The 27,506-nt window shown below is 44.1% G+C and overlaps 1 protein-coding gene across 4 annotated transcripts in view; it reads right to left on the minus strand.

Moving 5' to 3' along the window:
* Positions 1-25,242, minus strand: part of ATRN (attractin) — a 143,837-nt gene extending 118,595 nt beyond the window's left edge. For 3 of the 4 annotated variants that reach the window (XM_053940315.1, XM_053940317.1, XM_053940316.1), the window contains exon 1: positions 24,926-25,220. In XM_053940315.1, the coding sequence (XP_053796290.1) occupies positions 24,926-25,170 (245 nt within the window). In that variant the 5' untranslated portion in view covers positions 25,171-25,220. Of the gene's footprint in view, positions 1-24,925 lie in introns of all 4 variants that reach the window. The other variant, XM_053940318.1, reaches the window with a different exon arrangement.
* Positions 25,243-27,506: the final 2,264 nt, after the last annotated feature.

Here is a 27,506-nt window from a genome sequence, read left to right on the forward strand (position 1 = left end):
CCAAGGACAGGCTGGATGGGGCTCGGAGCACCCTGGGATAGAGAACAGGGTCCCTGTCTGTGGCAGGGGGTTTGGAACTAGCTGTCTTTAAGGTCCCTTCAACCCAAATCATTCCAGGATTCCATCTTTTAGCACCTGCAGAAACAATTGGAAATAAGCCCCCAACTTCACAACACAAACAAGCAACACTCGTGTTTGCCAATATCCAGGAGAAAGAAAGAAGGAACAAAAAAGCTGTCTCCTAATTTTTGGTTTTACAGGAACTTCTCATTTCCACATACACATTGGTACAGAATTGTAAATACTTTCACAAACACTTCATCAGTTCTTCTCCCTTCCCTTTTCCAGTTCAAGCCAGCTGTTTCTCCCTCCCACAGATTGTTGTGCTAAATTCATTATCACAGCAACAAAAAGAATGATTTGCAACCCCTTGCAGAAAAGTACGAGTGGCATTTTCCCCAAACGATTCATGTTAATGAAAGCAATTTCACACAACATAGAAAAAAATAAAAAAGGAGCTAAATATCAAACACTTGGAGTATCTAATGAAGACAGGTGTACACAGTTGGTTTCCTTGAGAAGTTCTCCTTCATTAAGTAGAACAAAACTCAAAAATAAAGAATAATCCAGGTGACTTGAATTTAGGCAGGACTATATGGACATAAGAAAAACGTGAATAACAAGCACATGTCCAGCTGCGTGTTCTCACTCACCTATGCGATGGGAAGTCAGCTGCAGCACTTTAGACTCAAACACACAGCCAAAATCCTGGCTTAGCACATGGAGAAAAGGCCAGACTTCATGTAGCTTTGATTAAATCATCTTAATCCCTTCAATGAAAACTTTCTACTGCTGGCACAGGTCACTTTAACCACACAGACTACTCCACCAGCCAGGCTAAGCTTTTCCACCAGCTCCTGGGAAGAATGAAATAAACCCATGGTACTCAAACCATCCCAGTGTTTATTTAAGAGCCTGAGCAAATAAACCAAATGTGAAAGTCATCCAGTAACTCAACAGCTCCAGACTCCAGGAGGTGAGGAGTTGGAGGGACTTCCGTATGCCAGAGTGTGTTTGTCAGCCTCACTGGGAGCAGACTAAATCCCTTCTGGAATGGGGTGGGTTTAGGCACTACAGACTGTTATGCCTTTATTAAATGCATCTGCACAATAAATTTTACAGTCCAGATCAGGTATTTCCTAACGCACCAAGAGATATTCTTGGCTATTAAAACACCAAGCCTTGATTCCTTACCAGGGGAGAATATGCAGCAAGAAAAGTTGTTTTTGAAAAAAAAAAAAAAAACCCTTCTACAAAATAAAGCAGGCTGGGAGAGCTGGGAATGTTCCCCTGGAGAAGGGAAGGCTCCAGGGAGACTTTAGAGCTCCTTCAAGAGCCTAAAGGGGTTCCAGGAGAGCTGGAGAGGGACTGGGGACAAGGCCTGGAGAGACAGGACACAGGGAATGGCTCCCACTGCCAGATGGATGGGAGATTGGGCAGGTGGGAAGGTGGGCAGGCCCTGGCACAGGGTGCCCAGAGCAGCTGTGGCTGCCCCTGGATCCCTGGCAGTGCCCAAGGCCAGGCTGCACACTGGGCTTGGAGCAGCCTGGGACAGTGGGAGGTGTCCCTGCCCATGGCAGGGGTGAAATGGGATGGGCTTTTTTAAGGACCCTTCCAACCTAAAACATCCTGTGATTCTATGACTTTTTAAGCACACTTTAATCAAGCAAAGACTACATGCAACCATTTTATTTTCAGAACAAACTTTGAAAATATAGAAACAATGCACTCATTGACACATTACACAGAATTTGTGGTTTGTGTCAATGCTGCCTTAGCAACAGTCTCACTACAGTATCTTTATAATCCAAGCCCTGTTAGCATTTCTTTCTAGGGTAAGTAGCTCTGGAGTGTTTGTCTGTGAATCAGTCTTGGTTCAGGGAATGTCACACCGCAGCCTCCTGATTCCTCAGCTGTATAGAGACAGATGCTCCTGCATGGTGGGGGAAAGATGGGGGCGTTATCTTTTCTTCTAGTAAGGCAGTGTCTGACATGCAGATCTCTTGATAATCACTACAAAGAAACTCTTCCTTCAAAAAAATCAAGAACACAAAACAAATGCAACAGACAGACCAATCAAAAAAATACCACAATTGTGGACATCCAACCCAGCCAGCAGAGAACTAAACTCCCTGAGGGAAGGTGTAAGCTGTGAAAAATCATTGCTTACATCCCTAGCCCAGCCATATGCACCTCTCCCATTGCCTCCAAAATGACTTTGAAAGGAGTTATTCTGGGACAGTAGTGGGGAAAAAATGAAATTCCATCTGCTCCCAACAGATTTGTGACAACAAAAACAAAGACAGTAGCTCAACACTAGTTATGCAAAGTTTTGAAATAACCCCTCACTTCACCAAGCTGTACATGACTGAGAGGCCACCTCTCAGTTATTAAACAACTAAAGAATGTCCCAACTTCTTATTTAGGATTCAGTCATCACCAAACTTTCCTCACTCTGGTAATGTCCATAGGAAATGGCCCTAAGATGAAGGAGGGTTTAGATTAAATATTATGAAGAAATTATTCTCTACAGTAGAGATGAGGCCCTGGCACAGGGTGCCCAGAGCAGCAGTGGCTGCCCCATCCCCAGCAGTGTCCAAGGCCACGCTGGATGGGGCTTGGAGCAGCCTGGGACAGTGGAAGGTGTTCCCACTAATGGCAGTGGAATGGAATAATATGCAAAGGACTTTAAGGTCCCTTCTAACCCAAGCTATTCAATGATTCTAAAAGTCTGTTTGCAGTAACAAGGAATTGTGTACAAAATACTGCTGTGCTTGCCTTATTTTATTAAGAAAAACAGGAAAGAAAAAGGTTTTGCCTCGTTCCACTTTCCCATTTAGCTTCCCACATTTTCACTTCATTATCTCTATTCACAACCAAGGTGGCTTAAAACATTATTTATAAGAGAAACAGCAATCACCCCCAGGCCCCACCCTTAAACCTGTAAGGAAAAGTTCATTCCTGCCTTAAAATTGCTCAAACAAAGAAATTATACTTCATTGTACCCTATGATGGAGCACTAGGAGAACCACTTAAGTGGAGTCCTGCAGAGCAGAAACCCATAAGCCACGTCACATGGAGTGCTGCCCTGCAGCACACTCCAACACCACTGCACTGTCCATGCTCAGACACATTTCAAGGTGCTGATATGACTTGGGTGTCCACCAGGCTCCTTTCCACTTGGATATATTTCTGTTCCAGGCCCAAAGCAATTCTTTGCCCTGCTATGGGGCTGAGGAACACACACAGGTGTAGCAGAGGTACAACACCAAGGGCAATCTTGGTGTCAGCCCTCATTTCAGATATTTAGCACAATACCAAACTTCAGGTCAAAGGAGGAAATCCCAGCTGAATGTTTCTCAGACCTAACCACAGATGCATCAATGCATCATAAGGTCAGTACTTCCTCTCATTTCCTGTGCTTCAAATTAATCTGTCAGAGGTAATTTATAGCACAAGGAGTAAGAAGTGAAGCAATCATGGAGATAAATTCCTCTTACACATATGAAAAATCCAAAGGTACCAGGCACTGGACAACAGCTTTCAGGAACCATTTTGTTCTTATGCTAAAATTATCTATGCAAATGTACAAATAAAAATTCATGGTTTCATGACAAAAATGATTTAAAATATGTCTGCACAATGTTTCCTAGGAAATTTTAAAACTCTCACATCCAATTACAAAGCCCCTCTGAGTATCCCAAGTACCTGGACCAGGAGTGCTTAACCAGGTGAGGTTCCCATAGCCCAGGTCATGTCAAACCCCTGTTACACCTGAACACACAGAACTGAAACCTCAGAAAGGAAACATGATTCCCAAAGCAGAGGGAAAAGTCGTGCCCAGCTCTCAGGAGTGACACTGGCTCTGGGAAGAAGGTGAGCTGTCACAGTAATCTGTGACAGGGACAAGCAAGGGCAGGTTGGCGACCTAACTTGTTTTATTCCCCTTCATCCCACCCGTGGCAACAGCTGTTTTCCTGCCTGCCAAGAGCTCTGCAGTACTATTCTGAGCTTTTTCCATCTCATTATTTAATTTATTTATTAAAGCCTGATAGGGGAAAAAGGAGGCAAAACTTGCTCAAAGCATTTGAGTTTTATTTAGATTAAGACAGGCTGTTCAAACTGGCTCAGAGTTAAATGGTTCCACTAATTACAATCCCTACTTTAGAAAGAGTGGAAGCAGTTGTTGGTTAGGTGCTACAGCTGCAGAGCTCTTCACTTAGGGGTGAGCTTCTCATCTCAGCAAGTTTGACAAGCAGAGTTTAAAGCACATGGCAATTCCCAAACCATGAAATGGCATTTCCCAGGAAATTAGTCGATTTAAGACTGAGCTGTAAAATTAAAGCCCCTTTACTGCTCCCCATTAGTTAAATATTACAGGTGAGAAAGCAGCAGCTGGCAGAGATACAACACAAGCACTGGCCCAGTTAAAGGAGTAATGGGAGTAACAGAATCAGAATCACTGGGGTAGGAAAAGCCCTCCAGGATCACCCAGTCCAACCTGTGACACCCCCCCCCACCTTGTCAAACAGCCCAGAGCACCGAGTGCCACATCCAGGCATTCCTTGGACACCTCCAGGGATGATGGAGGCTCCACCACCTCCCTGGGCAGCCCCTTCCAAGGCCTGACCACCCTCTCCAGGAAGAAATTCCTCCTGGTGTCCAAGCTGAGCCTCCCCTGGCCCAGCCTGAGGCCGTTCCCTCTCCTCCTGTCCCTGTTCCCTGTTCCCAGCCCGACCCCCCGGCTGTCCCCTCCTGGCAGGAGCTGTGCAGAGCCACAAGGTCCCCCCTGAGCCTCCTTTGCTCCAGGCTGAGCCCCTTCCCAGCTCCCTCAGGAACTCTCCAGCCCCTTCCCAGCTCTGTTCCCTGCCCTGGCCACGCTCCAGCCCCTCCAGGGCTCTCCAGAGCTGCCCCAGCACTGGAGGTGCCCCAGCACTGCCAGCACAAGGATGGGCACTGCCCTGGCCCTGCTGGCACAGCCCAGGGGCCATCGGCCCCCTGTCCACCTGTGCACACCTGGGCTCATGTCTAGCAGCTATCACAGCACCCCCAGGGCCTTTGCCAGCCCCTCTGTCACCTGGAATGCTCCATGAGTTTGCTGCACTCAAGAGCAGGACTCAGCACCCTGCCTTGTTGACCCTCAGCTCGGTGGTCTCAGCCCATCAGTCCAGCTGCCCTGACCCCTCTGCAGAACTTCCTGCCCTCCAGCAGACTGACACTTCCACAGAATTTAATGTCATTTGCAAACATGCTAAGGGTGCATTCAATCCCCTCATCCAGACCATCAATAAAATATTAAATAGGACTGGGCCAAGACTGAGCTAATACCTGTTGGTATCAGCTCAGCTAACCCTGAGCGAAACCCTCCAAAGCAAGGAGGACAAGCAGCATTTAGACCTTTGCCATCAACTCCATCACAAATTACATGACTTTTTGTTTTGGTTTGGTTTTTTTCTTTTTGTTATTTTTTTGTTTTGGTTTTTGTTGTTTTTTTGTTTCTCCCTCTCGCTAAATAACTGTCTGGTATTTCAGAGACAGAGAAGGCAAGAATTGATAAATACTGAATATTCATTTTTAAGATTTGGACCATTAATTTCAATGTTTAACTAAAGTCACCATTTTCTATGTGTGCACAACAGCTTTAAAGCTGAATCCAAAAGTGTTTCATGGACAGCAAACACAGAAAACCCTTGAAAGCCATCAGGGCTTTACAGGCAAAGACAATTATTAAACTCACCCACAGGACCTTTCACACCAACCCCTTAAACATCAGAGGGAAACAGGAGTCTTGCACAGTTTGTACTAAATTTGTTGCTGCTTTGGAACTCAAATAAATTTAGTTACTATTTGCATGACACATTTGCTATCTCGGTGAGACACAGGATTTCATGGTGTCAATGTTGATTCCACAATGATCAATAAGTAATTCCCTCATGGACAAAAGCCATGGCCGATGCATTCATCAGGAGTATGGTCCAAGCTGTCTCTTGCCTGTGATCCTCACTGCCCCACACTGAACCCAAAAGCAGAAATTTTCCCAGGGCTCTCCATCCTCTTTTCTCTGGAGACAAAATTATTTCTACATGAGCAGTGCTGTGACTTGTCAATAAGCACAGGCTGCTCTGCCAGACAAACAACCTCACCCAGCCACTAATTTGCTGCAGAGCACTTTGCATCCTGCCTATCCCAGTCACATTCCCACAACTCCCTAACACAGGGGCACTGGCAAGAGGATTTTATGAAAGATTCAGTGTAGTGAAGCATTTCATAAAAATTAAATGTTAATGCAATATTTTTGCAAGGTTACTAACAGTATCACTTCAGCACTGCATTAAAAACAACCACTTTTTAATCCCATAACAAATAAAAAATCATTTATGTAAATAAATGTAGGGCAGGAAAAAAGAGTAATTTGCAAACATGCCTTACTGACATTTCACATAAAAACTTTAACATCACTTCTGCACAGGTTCCACCATTCCACACCAAAAATACAATGTTCCACATGAGGTTTCATCTGAATTTTTGAAATAATTTAAAGATACCATGGTTGAAATTAGTGTTTCAATCCTCTAAGCACAAACTTCATCACACAAACAGTGACTACACATCACACAAGGCACCGAAGCTGGGAGAACAGAATTCACAGCAGAAAGCTGGAAACAAACATCACAACATTGTAAGGAATGGAAAAAAATATTACTTCCTGCAAGTTAATTTTATATACAGAAGAACACCTGAGAAGCCTTGTGAAGCTCCCAAAGAGTCATGATTGTCAGGATTCCTCAACCAGTGGGTTTGGGGTGAACTTCAGCTCCAGACAGAAAGCAGAGGGAGAGACCACCCCCCCAGCCTGCTCTGCTGTCAGCAGCTCTCCATGAGAAGTGATAACATACACACATTGTTTTGCTCTAATTTATTCCATTTGAAGCTGCTGTTCTATATTAAGAGTGTGACAAGCCTTTATATGTCTAGTTAAATTTTAATAGAAAAGTATTTTTTATATTTGAGAAAAAGCTGACAGGGTGACAATTAAGAAATAAAGTATCCACCTGCTCCCAGTGAGCTGGAGAGCAATGTGTAACAAAAAACAATAAAAATATTTCTAAAACAACTTAATAGGTTTATAAAGTGATGATGGCATGCCAAATGTTCTACAGTTACTGACTTCCAGTTTCTAATCTGAGTAGATGTCACTGGGCTGTAGAGGAAAAGATGCAAAGGATCGTGGAATGACTGGTGCTGGAGTGAATCATCAATGTCTCTGGATTAAACATGAGGACTTGTTCCATTTAAAAATTACCTTCAGTAGTTGAAATAGTAATTTCAGTTTAGCACCCATGAAGCACTGTGGAATGAACACCACCCGGTTCTTAGACTGGTAAGAAACAGCTCCAGGCCAAGAGCATTTGCTGATCAACAGACAAAAAACTTAAAGAGAAATGACAGCCAGAGCCCCTAAAAACAAAACCAGAAAAATCCTCTTTGCAAGCACATGATTAAAAAGAAACCAACTGATCAGAAAGTGATGATACTACCCAGGAGATACTCCTACCAGGGCTTTGAACCATAGTTATCATTTTTCCTCCTCCTCCTCTCTGCTTTTTTCCTTTGTCTTCCCAAATGCATCATGCTGACAAGTAACAACCATTCAAAGAACCAATTACTGTTTCTGGGTCTTTTTTTTTTTATGTAACTCCATCTTAACAGGCTTTTTCTGTAAATCCCCCGTGAGTGGGATGCCACCTCAGCCCCGTTCTGTCACTCCATTCCCCCTGCTCTGCCCAGATGACGGTGTGATCTCTGCACCAGGGTGCACAGCGACATCATCAGTGATGTAAGAAGTGCACATCTCTTCACTTTACCCAGGTCGTGAATGAAAATACTACATCAGGTTCCAGTTCCAATTTCCTACCCTCTCCCTTTCTTTCACAGTGTGAGAAACATTCATTCACCAATAAAGCTGAAAGAGAACAAAGTCATCAAAGCAAAACTACTTATTAATATAAACACGGCAGCTGTGACGGTGCATCTCACTGAGGAGGCACACCTCCCCCTAAAATGTACAAACCTTTATGCCCTTCCCCTGCCAGGAGTGTCCCTGTCCCCTCTCCCACTGCCTGGGGAACTCAGGAACTTACATTCTTCCTGGCCCTACTACACTCAAACCAACAGCTCCTCCACTCTCCCCTTTCTCTCCCCTGGAACAAACATCCCCTTTTCCTCCCTGCCACGCTCCCTCCCAAGGCCTAGCCTCCTGCTAGCTACATCTTTTCCTACGTGACATTAAGTATACATTCTTATGGCTGAAGCAAAACATTATTTTACCCCTCACAATCCACCCCCTTTTTATTTATCACCTTTTTGCTGAGACCCTTGGTTTGGTTATCTGTCTGGCCGGTGTGGGCTGGGCCATGTTTGCAAAATGGTTCTATTCAAACATAACAGTTATACTCTAGACCTGTTATTTTGCAAACTCATGTTTGTGCTGAGCTAGGCTTATTCCAAAGTTTTAGGTCTTTGTCTCCTGCTGAGATGCATAGCTTTGCTCTAGCTTGTGTAAAATAAGATGTAGGTCATCTTCTGGTTTCGCTTTTTTCTGATCTTGCCTCCTTAGGACCATGATCTTCTGGGCTCCTATTCTTTGACTAGCAGCTGCTAGGTTTGGGTTCACTGGCATTCTGATAACCTGCACTTCTTCTACTACACTAGCAATTAACCTGATAAAACAGGGAATAAGACAAGGTATAAGCAATAATCCAGCAAAGGTACATAATAGAAAGAAGCCCATCTTTCTCCATAGGTTTTCCCAAATAGGTTATCCCACCACTGAGTGAGAATCCCACACTGTTCCATTTCTGTACTGGCACATAGGCAAGCTTTCTGATGTTTGAGCCTATGTTCCTAAATTTTGGACAATCTAGTAGGTTTGTGTTCCACCAGGGATCCTTTCCTGAGATTTTGTAGGTTTATCAGAACAGCCATATTGACCCAGAGATGATGGGTGAACCACCATTAATTTTTTCCAGCAACTTTCCAGGTTCTATGTCATTTAATGCAACAGTCAGCTAAGATAGAGTTTACTAGGACTAAAATTATAATCCAGTGAGTAAAATTTAAATTATTCATTTTTGGGACAGATAATATTTTAAGAGTTAATTTGAGAGGGTTACTTCTCTGTATCACAGTCCAGTCTCTGGGAGGTGACTCCACTGGTCCTTTAATTCAGGTTGCATGTGCCAACCCTCTCTCTGCAGTGTGCACTGCTGTCTCAATTGTCAAGGGTACTGGAAAGGGACCTTCCCATATCAGTGTCAAGTTTCCAAGATTTTACCAACATCCAATCTCCCAGTTATACCTGACGTATGTAAATGTCCAGAGCTGATGTTTGGGGCAACAACCCCTTTCTTCTAAGCTCTGCAAAAGAGAGCATTATCGCCTGCAAATAATTTTTGAGATACAGGTCATTTGTTTCAGGAACTGGCAGCCTTTCCTCCCTTCTCAGATAAGGTAATCCAAACATTTCATAAGAAGATACTCCATGTCAGGGGCTGCTAGAATCAGCAGGGTATGCCTTCCCCTATTCCCGTTGTCACACTCCGCAGAGTCAGAGGTCAAGTCTCCCAGACAATTCCCCAAATTGTGAGAAGCACTCACTTACCAATAAAGTTGAAAGAGAACAAATTCATCAAAGTAAAAACTATTTATTAATATAAACATGGCAGATGACTCAGGTGCTAGCTACATCTTTGCCTCATGAATCATGAAATGGTTTGGGTTGGAAGAGACCTTAAAGCCCATGCAATTCCAAACCCCCACCATGGGCAGGAACACCTTCCACTAGCCCAAGGTGCTCCAAGCTCCATCCAACCTGATCTTGGACACTTCCAGAGATGGAGCAGCCACAGCTTCTCTAGGCAACCTGTGCCACCTCACCACCTTCACCATAGAAATTTTCTTCCTTATATCTAATCTAAATCAATATTGTCTCTGTTTGAAGCCATTCCCCCTCGTTCTGTCTCACTAAGTCCTTGTCCAAAGTCACTTTACATTTCTTGTCAGCTCCTTCCAGTTACTAGAAGGCCACAATTAGTTCATCCTAGAGCCTTGTCTTCTCCAGACTGAACAATTCCAATTTTCTCAGCCTTTCCTCATAGCAGAACTGCTCCATCCCTTTCATCATCTTGGTGTCTCCTCTGGACTCACTCCAAAAGCTCCAGGTCTTTCCTGTGCTGGAGGCCCAGAGCTGGAGGCAGCTCTGCAGGTGAGGTCTCACCTCAGCGGGGCAGAATCCCCCCCCTTGGTCCCTCTTTTAACCCTTATCCTCCTGTTCAACACCTTACCAACTGCTCCCCTTCCATACCTGCAATACGAGAAGGAGCCTGATTAATTCTGTGTCAATAGAAATGGCAGAATGGAAGATAAAACTCTCCAGATTTCCTGACTACCACACACAGGTGAGAAGTTCTTCATAGGTCATGCAGTGCAGTCCTGCTCTGGGTGGTGCCGTTGAATCAAAGAGGCTTCCAAAGCCCAGATTACAGTTATTTATCTCTTACAGGTGCCTTCATCCTAAATGATACTTATAAAACATCCAACATACACATATATTGTATTTTAAACAGTATCACTTACAAATGGAAAATCTACCTAGCAATTTCTGTCTGTGTACTATCATTCTTTCCTTTAACACATTCTTAAATTTTGATCTCAAGGTCAGACTGATAGTCTAAAGACAGCAGATCATCTTTCCCTCCATTTTTTTTAATCACTACTGCACAAACCAAAGACTCAACTAATGTTACTTTCTATGATTAGTTCTTCGCTTTCTTCACCCTAGTTTTAAAACTGCTCTTTAAAGATTATTCATACGCCTGCTCAAGGGCAAAATTCAATTATAATTAGATGAAGAAAAGGTTTTAAAATTGTATTAAGGATATAGAGGATACAATAAAACTTCTGAAAATCTAATCAAAGTATTAAAAGAGTAGCAATGAAAAAGGCAGAAAATCTCTTTTGAACCAGTGAATGTGAATGCCATCAATACACAAATAATCAGGACAAAGTACAACATGGACTATTTTAAGGGCAACACAATACAAATGTTATGACTAGGAGTCCTACAAACTCCCTCGGTGTGCATAAGTAACAAGACATGTAAACACATGTCCCATGTTTTCACCTCTAGTGCTCGGGATGGGCTCTGCAGTTTAACAGCCAACTTGGGAAAGGACTGGCCATTCTCCAAAAGCTTGGTGTGGAAACAGCTCTCTAAAAGTACATTCAGATTGGCAGGTAAGACTCTGATGGCATCAGTCTGATAGCACCCAGCCTGTCTGCAGGGGCTGCAAAGCACCTCCTTGTACCAATCAATTCAGCATCACAGTGGTTATCCACTTCATAAATCAGTCCTGTAATTCTATCCTGTATTAATGCACTTGGAGAGGGAAGTGTGCTATAACCCTTCTGAATTGAAACTTCAACGAAAACACAGAAAACAACTCAAGGTACAAACCATGACTGTGGAAAAAAAAAAAAAACCCAAGAAAACCCCCAAACCAGACCAAGTGATGCACAGCAATTTCCCTTCCCCATTTTCAATCCTGTTGCAGTTTGCTGCCACTAGTTTGCTATGGGTATCACTAGGAATTAAGGACAGCAGGGAAGACAGCTGTACTGGGTTTGGCTTTATTTCCACATGGAATCACACAATATCCTGAGTTGGAAGGGACTGACAAGGATCACTGAGTCCAGCTCCTGGCTCTGCACAGGACAACCCAACAATCCCACCCTCTGCCTGAGCGCATTGCCCAAATGCTCCTGGAGATCTTGCAGCCCTGGGACCATTCCCTGGGCAGTGTCTGACCACCCTCTGGGGGAAGAGCCTTTCCCTGATCTCCACCTAAACCTGCCCTAACACAGCTTCAGTCATTCTCTTGGGTCCTGTCACTGGTCACAGAGAACAGAGACCAGAGCTGCCCCTCAGGAGGAACTGCAGTTCACGGCGAGCTCTGACCTCAGTCTCCCCTTCTCTCCTGCAGGAATGTATCTGAAGATGCCCTGGAATAAGACTTCAGGTGGCATATCGCCACCATCTACCTTTAGTTCAGTGCCCATTTAGAACAAGCATATCCTGTACAGTCTATGGATAGGGTTCCTCAAAAGGCAGCTCATAACAATATTTTATTTACATTTTTAGATCCTAAGCAGGGTTTAATTTCAAAATCCCCCACCTGAAAAGTTTGGGTTCAGTTTACTCTGTGTGTCCAGGAATATCTCAAACAGTATTCAGTGCCAGCAATGTTTTAAGATATTTTACTGCATAATCAGTAGGACCTTTGCTACCAAGATCAGGATGAGATGATACATAATATACTTCATATTACATATATCAAAACTACTTTGTACAACTATTTTACTCTGCTGACCTGTTCTCTTTTCTCGTTAGCTCCATTACTTAAATAAAATACCATATATTAGGAATATAAGTGACATGCACAGTAATTACTTTGACTCCACATCTCAGAAATCGTAGAGCTTTACCTACATTACATACGTTTTACACATACTATGTACACAAGTAGCTGCCAAAAGAAAACCCAAGAAGAAAATTTCTAAACTTACCATTCCTACTATTTTCACTCCTCGCAGAAGTTACAGCGACACACAACTCACCAGGGCTAAGCTTTTCCAGAGTTTGTTTTTAAAGACCTAATGATGAACATGTACAACTTATTAAAAAAAGCTTATAAAAGGACTCAAAGGTATTAGAAGATAACCTCTGCTGAAATGTGAGTCAGTCATGAGAAGGGGAAAAATATGTGTGCATATATTTTACCCCATTAAAATTATAGCTATCTGGCACTTTTTTAATTTAATTGGAGATTAAAGGGAAAGCATCTTGTGCCAAGTCACAGTCCTGACCTGCTGTTAATCTTCAGGAGATAACAGCCCAGCCTGTCAAAGCTTCCAACACTCACTATGGCCATCAGGCATGGCACCTTTTAACTGCTCTTATCACATGTTTAATTTAGGAGAATTTAAAAACTTTCCACAATGCTTTCTGACCTCAAAATGGGTGCTTTTTCTTCTTTCCAGGTTCAGCTGTCAGATATGACAGTTACTACAGAGATCATCCATAGTGGTTTATCTCCTCCAGCATTGATGGGTAGTGGCCTTCATCCACACACTTTCATATTTTCAGTGTGTTACAAGACACTAAGGCAACATCAATTTCAGTAGTGTCTGTAGAATCCTGTTAATCTCCCTAAACCTGAACAGAAAGATTTCCTTCAGTGAATGACAGAAATTGATTTATTATTTATCGAACTTACCACAGAAACGCAAGACAGCTTTGATGCCCAGAGAGACCCACAAAGCCTAGCCATGAAGGGCTCAGACTTCTGCAAATTTATACCTTTAAATCAATACGAAACGTATGAAAAATTCAAGTGCAAACAAAAATCAATAGACATGGTTGTCTCCTACAGAATTTCTTCTTCAAATCCACAGGTAAAAAGCAAGGAATCCTATGGACACAGGCTGAGAGAGCTGGGGTTTGTTCAGCCTGGAGAAAGCTCCAGGAAGAAATTCCAGCATCTTGCAGTACCTAAAACAGCTCCAAGAGTGCTGGAGAGAGACTTTGGACAAGGACATGGAATGACAGTACAAGGGGGAATGCTGACCCACTGACTGCAGGCAGGGTTAGATGCAATATTGGGGAGAAATTCTTCCCTGTAAGGGTGTAAGGCCCTGGCACAGGGTGCCCAGAGCAGCTGTGGCTGCCCCATCCCTGGAAGCGGGTTGGATGGGGCTTGGAACAACATGGGATAGTGGAATGTGCCTCTGCCCTTGGCAAAGTGTAGAACAGACGTATGAAGTTACATCAACCTAACAAGAAAACGGGAAAGCGCTCCCTCCATGTTCCCTGGGAGAACCTCCAGCCCAGCCAATCTCACTGGCACTGGTGAAACTCATGTAGAACCTGTCTTACCACAGGGCACTGCTTGAGGAGCCCAGGTCTACAACTCCATAGTGTGAGTCACCATACTTTCACAGCTGCACTCATGCTTCAATCCTACCTGCCTTGGGATACTGGAAAATCAGTGGGATTTAGGCAGTGGCAATATAGCAAAGGATGTCTCCTCCAGCACCACGTCCTAACTAATGCACGTACATCTTGCACTGCAAGCAAGCAAAGCTCAGGCACAGAAGCCACTCTTGATGCCTCAACCGGCTTTGATCTGATAACACAATTCCCACACTGTGATTTCTTGTCTTTCCATATCATATGACAAATTCCTGTAAGTGCTGAATAGAGAAATTAAGATCACATTTAAACTCCATCACTTTTAACACACAATATCCTTTTTCATCAGCCTCAGTGAAGATGATTTAGGCATATTTATAGTTACATTAACCACATTTCTTCTGTAGGGCAGTATTATTCTCAGAATAGACAATTGAATACCAGTTGCTATGCCAAACTGTCATTAAATATGCTTCCAAACCTCCAAATTCCTATGTAAATAGAGTCATCATCAGAACATCTTTAGACCATATAAATAATTTGTCCTAATTAATTGATAGGGAAACTGAACCAAGGGGATTAGATGATGAACTGTATTGATTCCTGAAGTCTGTCATCATCTATTCTAAAGGGAACAGTAAAGTTAAAGGCTATAAAGTAATTTCAGCTTTTCCAGCCAGACCACACATTCCTGTTTCTACCAGAAATCCAAATCCCCATTCTCTCACATTCAAACACCAAACTTGCATAGAAATTGTTATTGTACCATTGTTATTGTACCCACATAAGGGAATTCTGCTGGTACTGACATTTGCCTGCTGTCCCAGAAATTCTCATCAGCTCAGGTACTGAGAAAAGCTGAAAATGATCCACAAATTACTGGTTTAACATGCTTTCAGCAGCTCTAGAGTTTTCTTTGGGCTCATCACATAAATTCAGATAAAACAAGTTAACAGACTATCAGCAGTATCCACAAGAAAATTTAAAATTCCAGTAATATTAGTACGGATATTTCAGAAAAAGTGTGCATAGGCAAGAAGTCAAATCCTGGTTTTGACTTTGAACCACATCAACACCTCCTCAAAATGATTCATCCTCCAGAAGCTGAACGAGAGCGTACTTAAACACCCATTACTATTCCCAAAATGAATTTAAAGAGTCACTGCAACCTGTGCTTGTGAGAAAGACACCGACTGACCCAAATTTATAGAGCTGCCTGTTACGCGTTTCAATGTAATAAATCAATCCCTTAACTGAAGTGCACTGACACACTGTCAAACAAGGAGGCAGCAACTATACATAAATGCAGATGCAGAGTGTATCTTGAACAACAATAAATTTCTAATTTTTCAACAAAACTAAAAGCAATTCACCCAACAATTCTGCCTGTTCCTGATCTCCCCTTGAAAAAAATTAAAATTAAAATCACCAGTGACCTCAAAACTAATTATTTCTCACTATATTATTTGGAATGCAATACTTTGCTTCCAGCAAGCCAGCAACTTCAATGTATGCTCACAATTTGGATACAGTAGTATACTTTTTGCTAGCAGCACTAAAATCCTTAATAGGAAACAATGCTGGAGTTTTCCCTGTTTTGGTTTTTTTTTTTTTTCTTGTAGCACTGGCCTGCCCAGTCAGCAATTCAGTTCCACAGTACTCTGAAACTCAGGTCTTGTAAAGGCTGGAAATCTTTGCAGCATCACCTTTGATGACTTCACACAAGATCAATGTAGCAAACAGACACTAGAGATCTAAACTCTGAAATCACTATAAAATTCAAGTGACACTCTCCACTCTGGATTAATGGGAGACTGACTGTGTAAATTAATCATTAAACAGACAGGTGCACAACTCTGGCAGGAAACATGCTGCACCTTGCTGCAAAAAACCTTCACAAAACCACGCTGAAAAGCTTGTTTTAGAGGAACTCAAACACGTTCTTGATTGTAACAAGCAATGAAATCTAAAAGCTGTGCTCAGGGTAAACCTGAATTATTAGATTTTTCTCTAGATAGTGCAACTGCATTCAAAGTATCTGGGAGCAGTGACATGACACCAACATGTGGAAAATGACCAAACTGTGCCAGGAAAGAGATAATGACACAAGCACAAAGAAATGGAGGGGAGGAAGGGAAAAAGAAAAAACACCACAAACAAACAAACAAACAAACAAAAAACCAAATAAAAAAAAAAAAAGAGAAAAGAAAAAAAAAAAAAAAAAAAAAAAAAAACAAACACTAAAGCCGCTCAATACACAGCTGATCCACTGCAGGAGTATTTTTTTTTTCATTGCAATGACTGAAAACTAAACAGCTTTTAATCATAAAGTAATTGAAGACATTCCTTCCCTTTGCAATGAAAAAATATTAAACCCAACCTAAATTTTCTGAATGGAAAAATACCTCTCACTTTCTGTATTTGAGTTTATAAAAGGAGCTTAGAAAAAAATGCTAATTCATCTGTGCCAAGCTTCTTATCCTTTGAGTAGACAAGCACCACCTTGGAGATAAATATTACATTTTCAAGCAATACAAACACTAATAAGAAAGTCTTCCAAAGAGTGTTTTCCTAACACAACTTTCCTTATTTTTTTCTTTCAGCTTACAGACACTAGCAAAGAAAACAAAAGAAGGTTTCTGAAAATCACAAAACAGAGGGCAAAGGCAAATAATACAAAATCTGGGATTTTCACAGCTGTATTTATACATCTTGCATAAAGCTGAGCAGCACTGTCTCCTGGTAATGGTCATTACAGATAATTTTCACCCCAAAGATGATGTGTAACACCCTGTACCTACATGAAGCAACAACCCCCTATTTAAATTTTTGCAACATGCACTGAGCACACCCGAGCTAAGTTTGTGTACAACAGCGCTTTCACTTCTGCAGCTGTGAGCCCAGCAGGCACGGCAGAGAATAAAAGGTAGTTTACACACTGGAAAACCCTTGGCTGGAATGCCCAGACCACCTCTGTTAGCATGGTTTCCCCTAAACCAGCTTAATTCCACTACTGCATTTTCAGGGAACTGAAAATTCTGAATCTGGTGATACTGCAGAAAACTTGTTTTAGCAAGTGAAGCCACAACCAGGACCAGGAATATTTTCCAGATCATGGGGTGTTCAAGAAATACTTTTCACAATCTGTTCTGATCAGCTGCCCCTCTTTAGCAGGAATATTGCTCAGTTTGTCAGTAAAACATTTAAATTCTTCTTCATCATGCAAGATGCACTAAGACACTTAGCCCAAAACAGAGTCCATTTTCTTTCAATTATTCTCCAAATCCCCCACTAGGCCAACGTCCCAAATTTAGGTTATCAGATTGCTACATAAAGCTTGTTCTGTGTGCAATTAAGGGCTCTTAACAACCCTAATGATGTCACAACTCTGCAATAAGGACAAAGCCCTCACATTCTGAATATCCCAAGCATTTCCCATTCAAGCCCAAACCATGCCTGGAAACATCTGTATGCAGCACACATCCACCAAAAGCCTGGCAAGCAACCTGTCTCTCCATCAAATAAATATTTATTTTAAGCAAAAGAAGGAAAAGTGACAGTGTCAAGTAGGTCTAAAGGAACTTCTGCGAGGATCAGCCATAAATAAAGCAAGGAAACAAAAGCAGGAAACAAAAAGCAAACGTCGTTACCGCTCCAGTGTTTCGGTGACTAAATTAGTATTTCTTTCAAAACCATGCAAATTATACCAGCAAATTATCATCTCTGTTCGCTACTGTAAAATTGATTACCAAATATTCCAGCCCAGCTTCCGAGATGCTGCAGTGGTTTAATGGGCAGATGTGAGCATGTGGCTGTGCAAGAACAGAGCACTGGCATAAACCTGCTGTGGTCCTTCTTACAGTGAATTCCAGTTTGGAGCAGCTCCCTCCTCCCCCAAAACTACTTCGCTTACAAAATCACCTCATTCTCAACTTCATCTTCAGCCTGTTTTACTCTGTTTTCTCACAATGCTTTAGAAGATGTGATTTAAAAGCTCCTACGTGCAGGGAATATTTTGAGTGCAGGAAAAAAAAAGCAAAGCTCTGTCTGGTCAAGAAGGTAATTCCAAGTGCTGTGCTTAGAACTTCAAACCGGAATAAAATTTTTCAATGAAACTGTTCAAGAAAAGAGGACCCAAGGGTATCCTAAATTAATAGAGTAAGACAACAGCTTGGTCAGCAGCAGCATTACCTAAATATAGGATTTTCAGCATGGATTTCATAAACATCTTAGGTGCAGAAAGCTCAGGGTTTGAAATTTGATCGCTCACAAAAGCTTCAGAGGAACAAGCCACAAAAGTTAGATACATCACATGTATTTCAAATAGTATTTAAATTTATCAGGACATGGGATAAAAGGATTGTTGGTCCTAGATTTTTTTTTTTATTAAAGAAAGCAACTATTTTCTGTGAAAACAGTGCTGATCTCAGTCATTTTTTGGTATTTAAATGTGAGTTATTCATGTTAAAGGTGAACTGATGAAGATGGTAACAAACACCTGGTTGGACTCAAGTTTATTTTTTTAGTTTCCAAGGGAGCCTGTGGCTGCCTCATTCCTGGAAGTGCTCAAGATCAGGTTGGACAGGGGTTGGAGCAACCGGGTCTAGTGGAAGGTGTCCCTGCCCATAGCAGGGGGTTAGAATGAGAAGAGCTTTAAGGTTCCTTCCAACCCAAACCATTCTGTGATTATTTTGCAGCCAAAATGAAAGGAACCTGAAATACTGGAAAAATCTAGAGCAGTGTCAGACAAGTGCTAAGGGACTAGGGCAGGTATTCCCTGATACTTACAGAAACAGAGAAATGAGACAAATGGTGACCGCTGCAGATAAGGAGGCGTTTGTAAGTCCAAGTCGGTGATATGTTCCTGGATTTGGCAGGCACAGGAATGTTATCCTTTATCTGCTCTGTTCCAGGAGGTCTCATCTCAGACATGCTCAGCAGGAAGACAGGAACAGGACAGAACTTACTCCTCTCTCTCACACATGGAGTGTTCAGTAATTCCAACAACTAAAGCTCCAACAGGCAAGGCACTGGATGTGTGTGAGGCAGAGATGATGGGGAGGATCCAGCATGAGCTGTTTTGTCTGACTGCTCTGAATTTTCCACTACTGCCTCCTTACTATAAAGCAGAAAATAAGCAGCGAGCTTGTTGTAAATATTAACAAAACCTCCCGCAAGTCAAATATTTATGCTGCTCGTTTAGTGCATGGCAAAAACTGCAGAACAACTCAGATATTTCAAAAATACTGAATTATTTCACAGGTGAAATTTTGTTCTTAAAACAGCCCTAGTAAAATATCAGATTGTCCAATAAAACAGTGAGAGGAGCAACAACACAGAATTCAGATTAAATATTACCCGTGAGTTTCTCAATGAACAGATCATTTAAATAGAATCATGGAATGGTTTGTGTGGGAAAGGACCTTGAAGACCTCCTTCACCTTCCACTAGACCAGGTTGCTCCAAGCCACAAAATAGATAGTATTTATATATTATATACATATATGGATAGACAGAAATATAGATGAGCGGTGTTACAAATGCACCGCAACAGACATGCATGCATAAGGATATCTATACATACCTCCAAGAATAAAATAAGTAAAAACATATAAAACATATAATTGTTCTTTTTTTCTCAGTGTATTCATTAAAATTGATGATGCTTAAGTATTTCCTACTTGAATAGCTTATTCTTTTTTACCAGTGCACAGTGTTTGAGCAAACCTTTCATTAAGCAGCATGGAAGAGAAAATCATTTTAAAGCACAATAATATCTTAATGAATAGGGAGGAACAGAATGGGGATCAGGCACAAATGCAGCCCCCAGGTCTAATATGAGCACTTAAACTGATTTGACTCAAATTGCTAACATCCTTGGATCTATTAAACATCTTCCTGACCTTCCAAAACCGACAAACTGCCTCAGTTAGCTTCTTAAAGACAACAGTTTATATTTAAGCTTTTGATCAAAAGTTCCTATTTATTTAACAAAGAGAATTGTAATAGTTATTTTCCAGCTCACAACTCTCTCAGGTAGTGATTTACACAAAGCTAGAGATAAAATTCCTCTTCACTGTAATATTCTTTGGTCAAGCACACTCTACTACCACCAAGTCCTTCATTACATCTAATCAGTAACACGTAACTGCTCCCATTATATTACTAAAAAGGGAGTTTAAAGGATACACTCTGATCTGTTTTTTACTCCCCAGCTGTCAGGTTGTATGTATGGTTAAGTCCTGCTTAGCATTTGCCATCTCCCACCACAAAAAGAGTATTACCATGAAAGGAGCACTAGTGCCTTTACACACAAAATCCATATTCCTGGAATCATTTGGTATTTCATTATACTGCCAAAATATTACTTTCAGCTACCATCACACATCAAACTGCCCATCAGTGAGTCTACACACACAGTCCACATACACTGACTTTTCAAGAAGTCAATCACTATCCTGAATTTGTTAATCCAACCCTTTACAATCTCAGGACAATAAATGTAAGTGAACCAGAGGTCATTTCTTGCTCTGTGCTTTACTTGCCTTGTCTGGTGAGGAGCGGCTGGGGGAGCTAGGAGGGCTCCGCCTGGAAAAACTCAGGGTTAGAATGAGAAGAGCTCATTCTCATTCACTCCCTAAAACTCCCTGACAGAAGGATGCAGCCAGGGGGAGTCAGGCTCTACCCCCAGGGAACAAGAGACAGGACTAAGAGGAAATGGCCTCAAGTTGCACTTCTGGTGGGGGGATAGACTGTATACTGCAGAAAATGTCTTAATGGAAAGGCTGGTCAGGCGCTGGAACAGACTGCCCAGGAACGTGGCTGAGTTCCCATCCCTGGAAGTGCTCAAAAACATGTGGGTATGGTTAGTAGTGGTCTTGGCAGTGCTGGGGGGCAGCAGGACTCAATGATCTTAGAGGGTTTTTCCACCTTTAATTCCATCTGCTAATTAGGCAGCTGGCTGACAACTCAGTTTAGGCAGGATGAGAGGTTGTATCACTGAGCTGCAGACAGTGCTTTGAAGAGTCTGTTAACCAAGTGTGCAGCATCTTTTTGATTGTACAATAATCAATGCTGCCAATTGCACTCTCAAGTTTGGAGCTCCCAAGCTCCCACTGCTCCAAATGTTATCTCAGGATGCTGCTGCAGCTCTGTGACTAGGGAATTTCTCATCCCTCCCAGCAGCAGCTCCTCTCCTGCCCATCATGGCAGCTCAAAGCCCATAGCAGCCTCCAGCCAGCCCAGAGCCCTCTGGAGGTTTCTACTGAAATAGAAGATAAAAGCACATCAGGCACATTCTGTGTTTTCTGTTTCAGCTTCTGTTAACACCAAGATGTTTATCTTTGAACAACTAAAGTGGCTGGTTCTACATTTAAAAAAAAAAAGTCACCTTAAGTCCTTCCTAAATCAGCCTTCCACCTCTAAAAAGCACCACTGATCTGGTGTGTGTTATTCCTACATCTAACTGCAGTCTAAAAAAAAGTTTTCCCAGGGAAAAAGGGAAATGGAATATTAGAAGACTGCAACTTGATGCTACAATTTCATCCTTCACTATGAACGCAAGAAGATGTGAGAGATTAGTAGGTTAGTGAAGCACAAGGTGTATCTTTACAATGTAAATGAAAACAGTCAAGGCCACAAATACAGTCATCATATACATCTAGATAAGATAGGATGATTAAAATGCCAAATTTAATTATATCTCTCAGTCCAGCAGATAAGCACACAGAACACGCTGCAGTTAGAAAATTATTTTCACCGGCTCTTCTACTTCCCATTTGTATCTACAGCATCTAATAACACATTCAGTCCTCTAAAGCCAAACTCTTGACAACAGTGAACCAAACAAAAACCTCCTGCAGAGCCAATTCTGACAGGAGACAGAGCAAACTCAAGGCATGTGAAAGAAGACACATGACTGCAAAACCATGAACACTGCTTCTTTGCATTTCTCAGAGCTCCAAGTTTAAAAACATTACTGGAAATTTGAACTCCTTAATAAACTAATAAACAGACAAATCAACCACCTACAGAGAAAAACATGTATTATTTTTTCAGTCAAAATTTTAGACTAGAATTATATGCCAGAAAGAAAAAAAAGTTTTATCAAAACAGGCAAGATGATAAAAAATTTAGGTTCTATTAGCAGTGAATATACACCAATTCTTTTTTTTACTTGGCATTACCATTCAAAAAGGAAGACTCTCAAATCCAGTCCCCTTAAAACAACAAATATCCTAAGTTTCTCCAAGAAAGTAACAGGTATGAGGCTATTCCTTAAAGCGCTCTCCCAGCTAAAAGAAAATGCTTATCATGACAGTGGCAAAAAGACATTTAAAAGCTAGGTTTGGACTTCCAGGACTTGCCTAGCCTGGAATAGTTTCCATACAAAACCCCTGTCAAACTGTTTACAATACACACTCATCTACAGACTGTCAATAAATATGAATAAAAAAACTAAAGTATTTTTCTTCCATGAGTTCAGGTTATATAGACAGTTACCCTTCTCCCAAATCCATAAGAAGCATCACCAAAGGGTGCTTGGTACTTTCACTAGCTCCCCAATAAAGCAGTCACTGCCCAGGATAATCATCCTTTTCTCATTTCCTTCTTTTCCAGGAATCAGCCCTGCCAGGGAATTCACCTAATGCATGCAGACACACACTGGCTCTCTCACTGCCACAGCTGACGAATCCAAGGCAGGTAATCATCTTACAGAAATCCTTGCCATAATACAGAAGCCAGGGAGCATCCTCAGCCTATTCCCATGAAGATTTCCATTTTCTCATCCAGTGGGATACACCTCAGGCACACAACCCAACCGAGTAACCCAACACTAAAAGAACTGCCCCTAGCATTGCAGAAATGCACTTTCCATCAGCATATAGCCCAAAAATCACTGTCCTGTGCAGACACCCCTCATTCCCACACACAGTCGTTTGCACGTGGCCTGAACCAGTGCAGAGCCAGGGAATTCCATCCCCCTGCCCAGAGCCCTCCTTGAGCCTTTTTTTCCTCCAAAAAAATTACTCTGAAGCAGCAGGACTCTCCCAATAACCTCTGTCCTGTTCAATCCCCTCCCACTGCCCAGTCTTGTCTCCCTGCAAGCCCCAGGAGCTTTTTCCCACCAGGCTGCTATTGCCACTGCCCCTCCCTAAGAGCCAGCAGCATTACAGCTCCAGAAGATGAGCCTTCCAAATGCCAGCTACTCCCATAAGGATACTGCTTCTCACCCCTGCACATACCTCTCCCGAAATAACCTTTAACCAAAACCAGCACCTGCTGATCTGCCAAGAGGAGCTTCCTTAACCCCCCTCCAAACACCTCTAGAGTCTCCACACAGCCCTAACACCCACTTGCACGTCCTTCTCCTCCAACCTGTTCTAAGTGTGATCTAGTCCCATCCACACACTAGTCCTTCTCCCCGCCCAGGAACTGGCCCCACACCCACACTGTCCTCCTCTGTCCACCTGCTCCTCACTGCTTCCATCGGCTTCCAGCTCCAGCCACATCCACGCTCAAAGCCACCCCCATTCACCCACCATCCTTACACTTCCATTTACAAACATTTCCCAAACCTAACCCTGCTGTCAAAAAAATATCCCCCTACCCACTCCCCTCCAGCATTACTTTTTGTCTGGACCTACTAAAACTTAAACCAAACATTTTCCTGGCTCTCAATCCATCACACCCAGACCTCACTGATCCAGTGCCCTACAACCACATCCCTGCTCCTACACAGCCCCTTAGAATCACAACTGATCGCCAGTTATGCCTGTGCAACCCCAGCCAACCAACACCAAAAATTCAGCCCCCTTAGAGGTGCCTCTGCATAACAAACATCCTGTACTCACCAACTGGGGCACTAAACATCCATATCCCATTGCTCTGAGAGCTCCCCAGGAAGCCCAACCACTCACCTCCTCTGAGGATCTCCAGACCAAACCTTCCACACTGTCACCCTATCACACCCATGCTGCCATCACCCCTCAAGCCTGTTCTTGTACACCCACCTCTCCCTCTGCATCCAAATCCCTTATGTCCCCCTGCATGACTCCTGCCCATCCCTTTACACCCACATTCCCCTGAATCAGTCCCACGCTCACACCCCCACTGCCCAGAGACCCAGCCCCTATTGTCCCTTCAACACGCTCCTATCCTGCCCTAACATGTGCATCCTTACCATCACCTGCACCTGTCCTTCGCCTTTACCATGACCTGGACCTGCCGCTCACCTTTATCATCACCTGAGTGTCCCTCACCATTCCCTTGACCTGCCACTCACCTTTAGTGTCACTTCCATCTGCCGCTCACCTTTCACCTCACCTGGTCCCGCCCCTCCCCTTCACTGTCACCCGGCCCTTCCCCTTGCACCACGACGTTACTGCCCTCACCCACCCCTGGACCCTCCTCAGCCTCCCACCCCTTTTTGAGTGCCCAAACCTGCTTCTCGTACCCACCTCCCTATTTCCCTCAAATGCTCCTTTGGGAAACCTGACTCGGGCCACCGAGCCACTGCTGCGTCCTCTCCTTTCTCCCTTGCCCTGCCACTCATGCCCATCCCACTCATGTGGCTGCCACACGCTCCCCTCCGTACCCCAAACCAGCCCGATCCCCACGGTCCAAACGAACTCCTCACTCAAACCAGCCCCTCACCCCTGAACCAGCCTTTCATCCCCGTACCCCAAACCTAACTCCTCACTCCTGAACCAGCCCCGAACCTCCGAACCAGCCGCGAACCAGCCGCTCACGCCCGTCCACGCCGACCCCACACGTCCCCGCGCTCCGTGCCCCACCGCAGGGCATGTCCCCGCGCCCCGCCCCGCGGGGGCTCACCTGAAGCGCCCCCCGCAGTGCTGGCACTGGTCGCCCACCCAGCCAGGCTGGCACTCGCACTGCCCGGTGCCCGGCTGGCACCGCCCGCCGTTGGCGCACGGCTTGTCGCATTCCTTGGACACCGCCACCTCCTCGCCGGCGGCGGCGGCGGGGCCCAGCACCAACAGCAGCAGCAGCGCCAGGAGCGGCGGCGGCGGACGTGCCGGTGACCTCCCGCCCCGCCTGCCCGGTCCCCGCCGCGCCATCTGCGGCCGCTGCCGGGTCGGAGCGGGGCGGGCGGGGGGCGGCGGCACAACGCGGACCATCGGCCGCCGCGGGGCCTCCGCCGATCCCGCTACGGTGGCCGCGAGTTGGGGGGGAACTGGGAGGGCGGGGCCAGTGACGTCACGCCGCGGCCATGGCGGCGGGGAGGGGACAGATCAGGGAGTCACAGTCACAGGATCGGTTCCACTGATTACAGTCTCTAGTGCAGAGAGAGCGGAAGCAGTTGTTGGTTAGGTGCTACAGCTGCAGAGCTCTTCACTTAGGGGTGAGCTTCTCATCTCAGCAAGTTTGACAAGCAGAGTTTAAAGCACATGGCAATTCCCAAACCATGAAATGGCATTTCCCAGGAAATTAGTCGATTTAAGACTGAGCTGTAAAATTAAAGCCCCTTTACTGCTCCCCATTAGTTAAATATTACAGGTGAGAAAGCAGCAGCTGGCAGAGATACAACACAAGCACTGGCCCAGTTAAAGGAGTAATGGGAGTAACAGAATCAGAATCACTGGGGTAGGAAAAGCCCTCCAGGATCACCCAGTCCAACCTGTGACACCCCCCCCCCCACCTTGTCAAACAGCCCAGAGCACCGAGTGCCACATCCAGGCATTCCTTGGACACCTCCAGGGATGATGGAGGCTCCACCACCTCCCTGGGCAGCCCCTTCCAAGGCCTGACCACCCTCTCCAGGAAGAAATTCCTCCTGGTGTCCAAGCTGAGCCTCCCCTGGCCCAGCCTGAGGCTGTTCCCTCTCCTCCTGTCCCTGTTCCCTGTTCCCAGCCCAACCCCCTGGCTGTCCCCTCCTGGCAGGAGTTGTGCAGAGCCACAAGGTCCCCCCTGAGCCTCCTTTGCTCCAAACTGAGGCCCCTCAGCCCTGCTTGGTGCTCCAGAGCCTTCCTCAGCTCTGTTCCTTTCCCTGGGCACATTCCATCCCCGTAGTGTCCGTCCTGAATTGGGGGCTCGGGGCTGCGCCAGCGCTGGAGGTGTCCCGGCAGTGCCACACAGGGCACGGGCACTGCCCTGGGATGGAGCAACGCCGTGCTGGGCTCCACTGCTCCCATGGATGGTGGACACAGGTTGGCTGGGGGGCTGTCCCACCAGCATTCCAGGGTGTCACTGTACCCCAGGTGAGCCTGAAAAGGTCCCCTCAGAGGTGAGGATTTGTCCCCCCTGGGCTGGGAATGCCCCCAGCCACCCCACACACTGTGAGTGTGGGCTTGAGGCATGGGGAGACCTCGAGGCTGAAGGGGAGGGAAAAGAAGTGTTCAAGATGAGGCTGAATGGGGCTCTTAGCAACCTAGGAAGCAAAATGGAAAGAAATTGTTCCCTGTGCGGGTGTGAGGCCCTGGTACAGGGTGCCCAGAGCAGCTGGTGCTGCCCCTGGATCCCTGGCAGTGTCCCAGGCCAGGCTGGATGGGGCTTGGAGCAGCCTGGGACAGTGGGAGGTGTACCTGCTATGGCAGGGGTGGGGTGAGATGAGATTTAAGATCTCTTCCAACTCAAACCACTCTGTGATTTTATTATTCTAATTGCGTAAGGAAAAAAAAAAAGAGAGAGAGAGAGAGAATCTGAAGAACAGGATACCCTCCTACCTTGGAAAACAAGCTAGTGATCTCCAAGGATTTCTAGGCCTTAATTTGTAACAGCTGAGGCCTGGGGAAGAAGAATAAAGAAGTTAAAAGTCATTCTCTTCTGAATTTGTGGCAAAGCAGAAAACTCTGTTGGACACACAGCAAGGATATCCTTTGCAGCAGGAAGGATGAAAATTTCAGACCTTTCATTTTTAAGAGTGAAAAAGACATGAGAAACATGACAGTGTTTGGGGTTCTTGGGTAACTGTTACCTTTGGTCTGTCTCCAGCAATATGATTGTGTCTGGACTTACACAAATTGTTTTGAGTGAGGAAAGATGTCAACAGCTGAGAATTTATTATTGAAAGTAAAAAAAGGGGAAAAGATACAATTCACATTTTTCCCTCCAAAAGGGTGACAAGGATTTAGGTGCAGCAGTGCAAAGACACACAGCAGACTGGGAAATAGCCCGCTCACCATATTTAAACACTTCATTTGTGTTTAGAAATTCAAATGTTATTTACCTGTCTGAGGGAGGTTCTCAGTAGGAGCCTTAGTGATTTCTATGTCAATTGCTGGGATAACGAACAGTGTTGAGCAGATAGGAAAGAAAACAACCATTCTAAAGAGTGGTTGTTTTTTTCTTGTCAGTCAATTATCTCTAGCAAAACCATTGCTCACAGATTTTGCCTTTTCTGCTTGAAGCCTCAAGAAGGAGGATGAAATCTTGGGTTTAATTTAAAACTGCTGGG

The sequence above is a fragment of the Vidua chalybeata genome, chromosome 4 (assembly GCF_026979565.1).
Source record: "Vidua chalybeata isolate OUT-0048 chromosome 4, bVidCha1 merged haplotype, whole genome shotgun sequence".
In the NCBI taxonomy this organism is placed as follows: domain Eukaryota; kingdom Metazoa; phylum Chordata; class Aves; order Passeriformes; family Viduidae; genus Vidua; species Vidua chalybeata.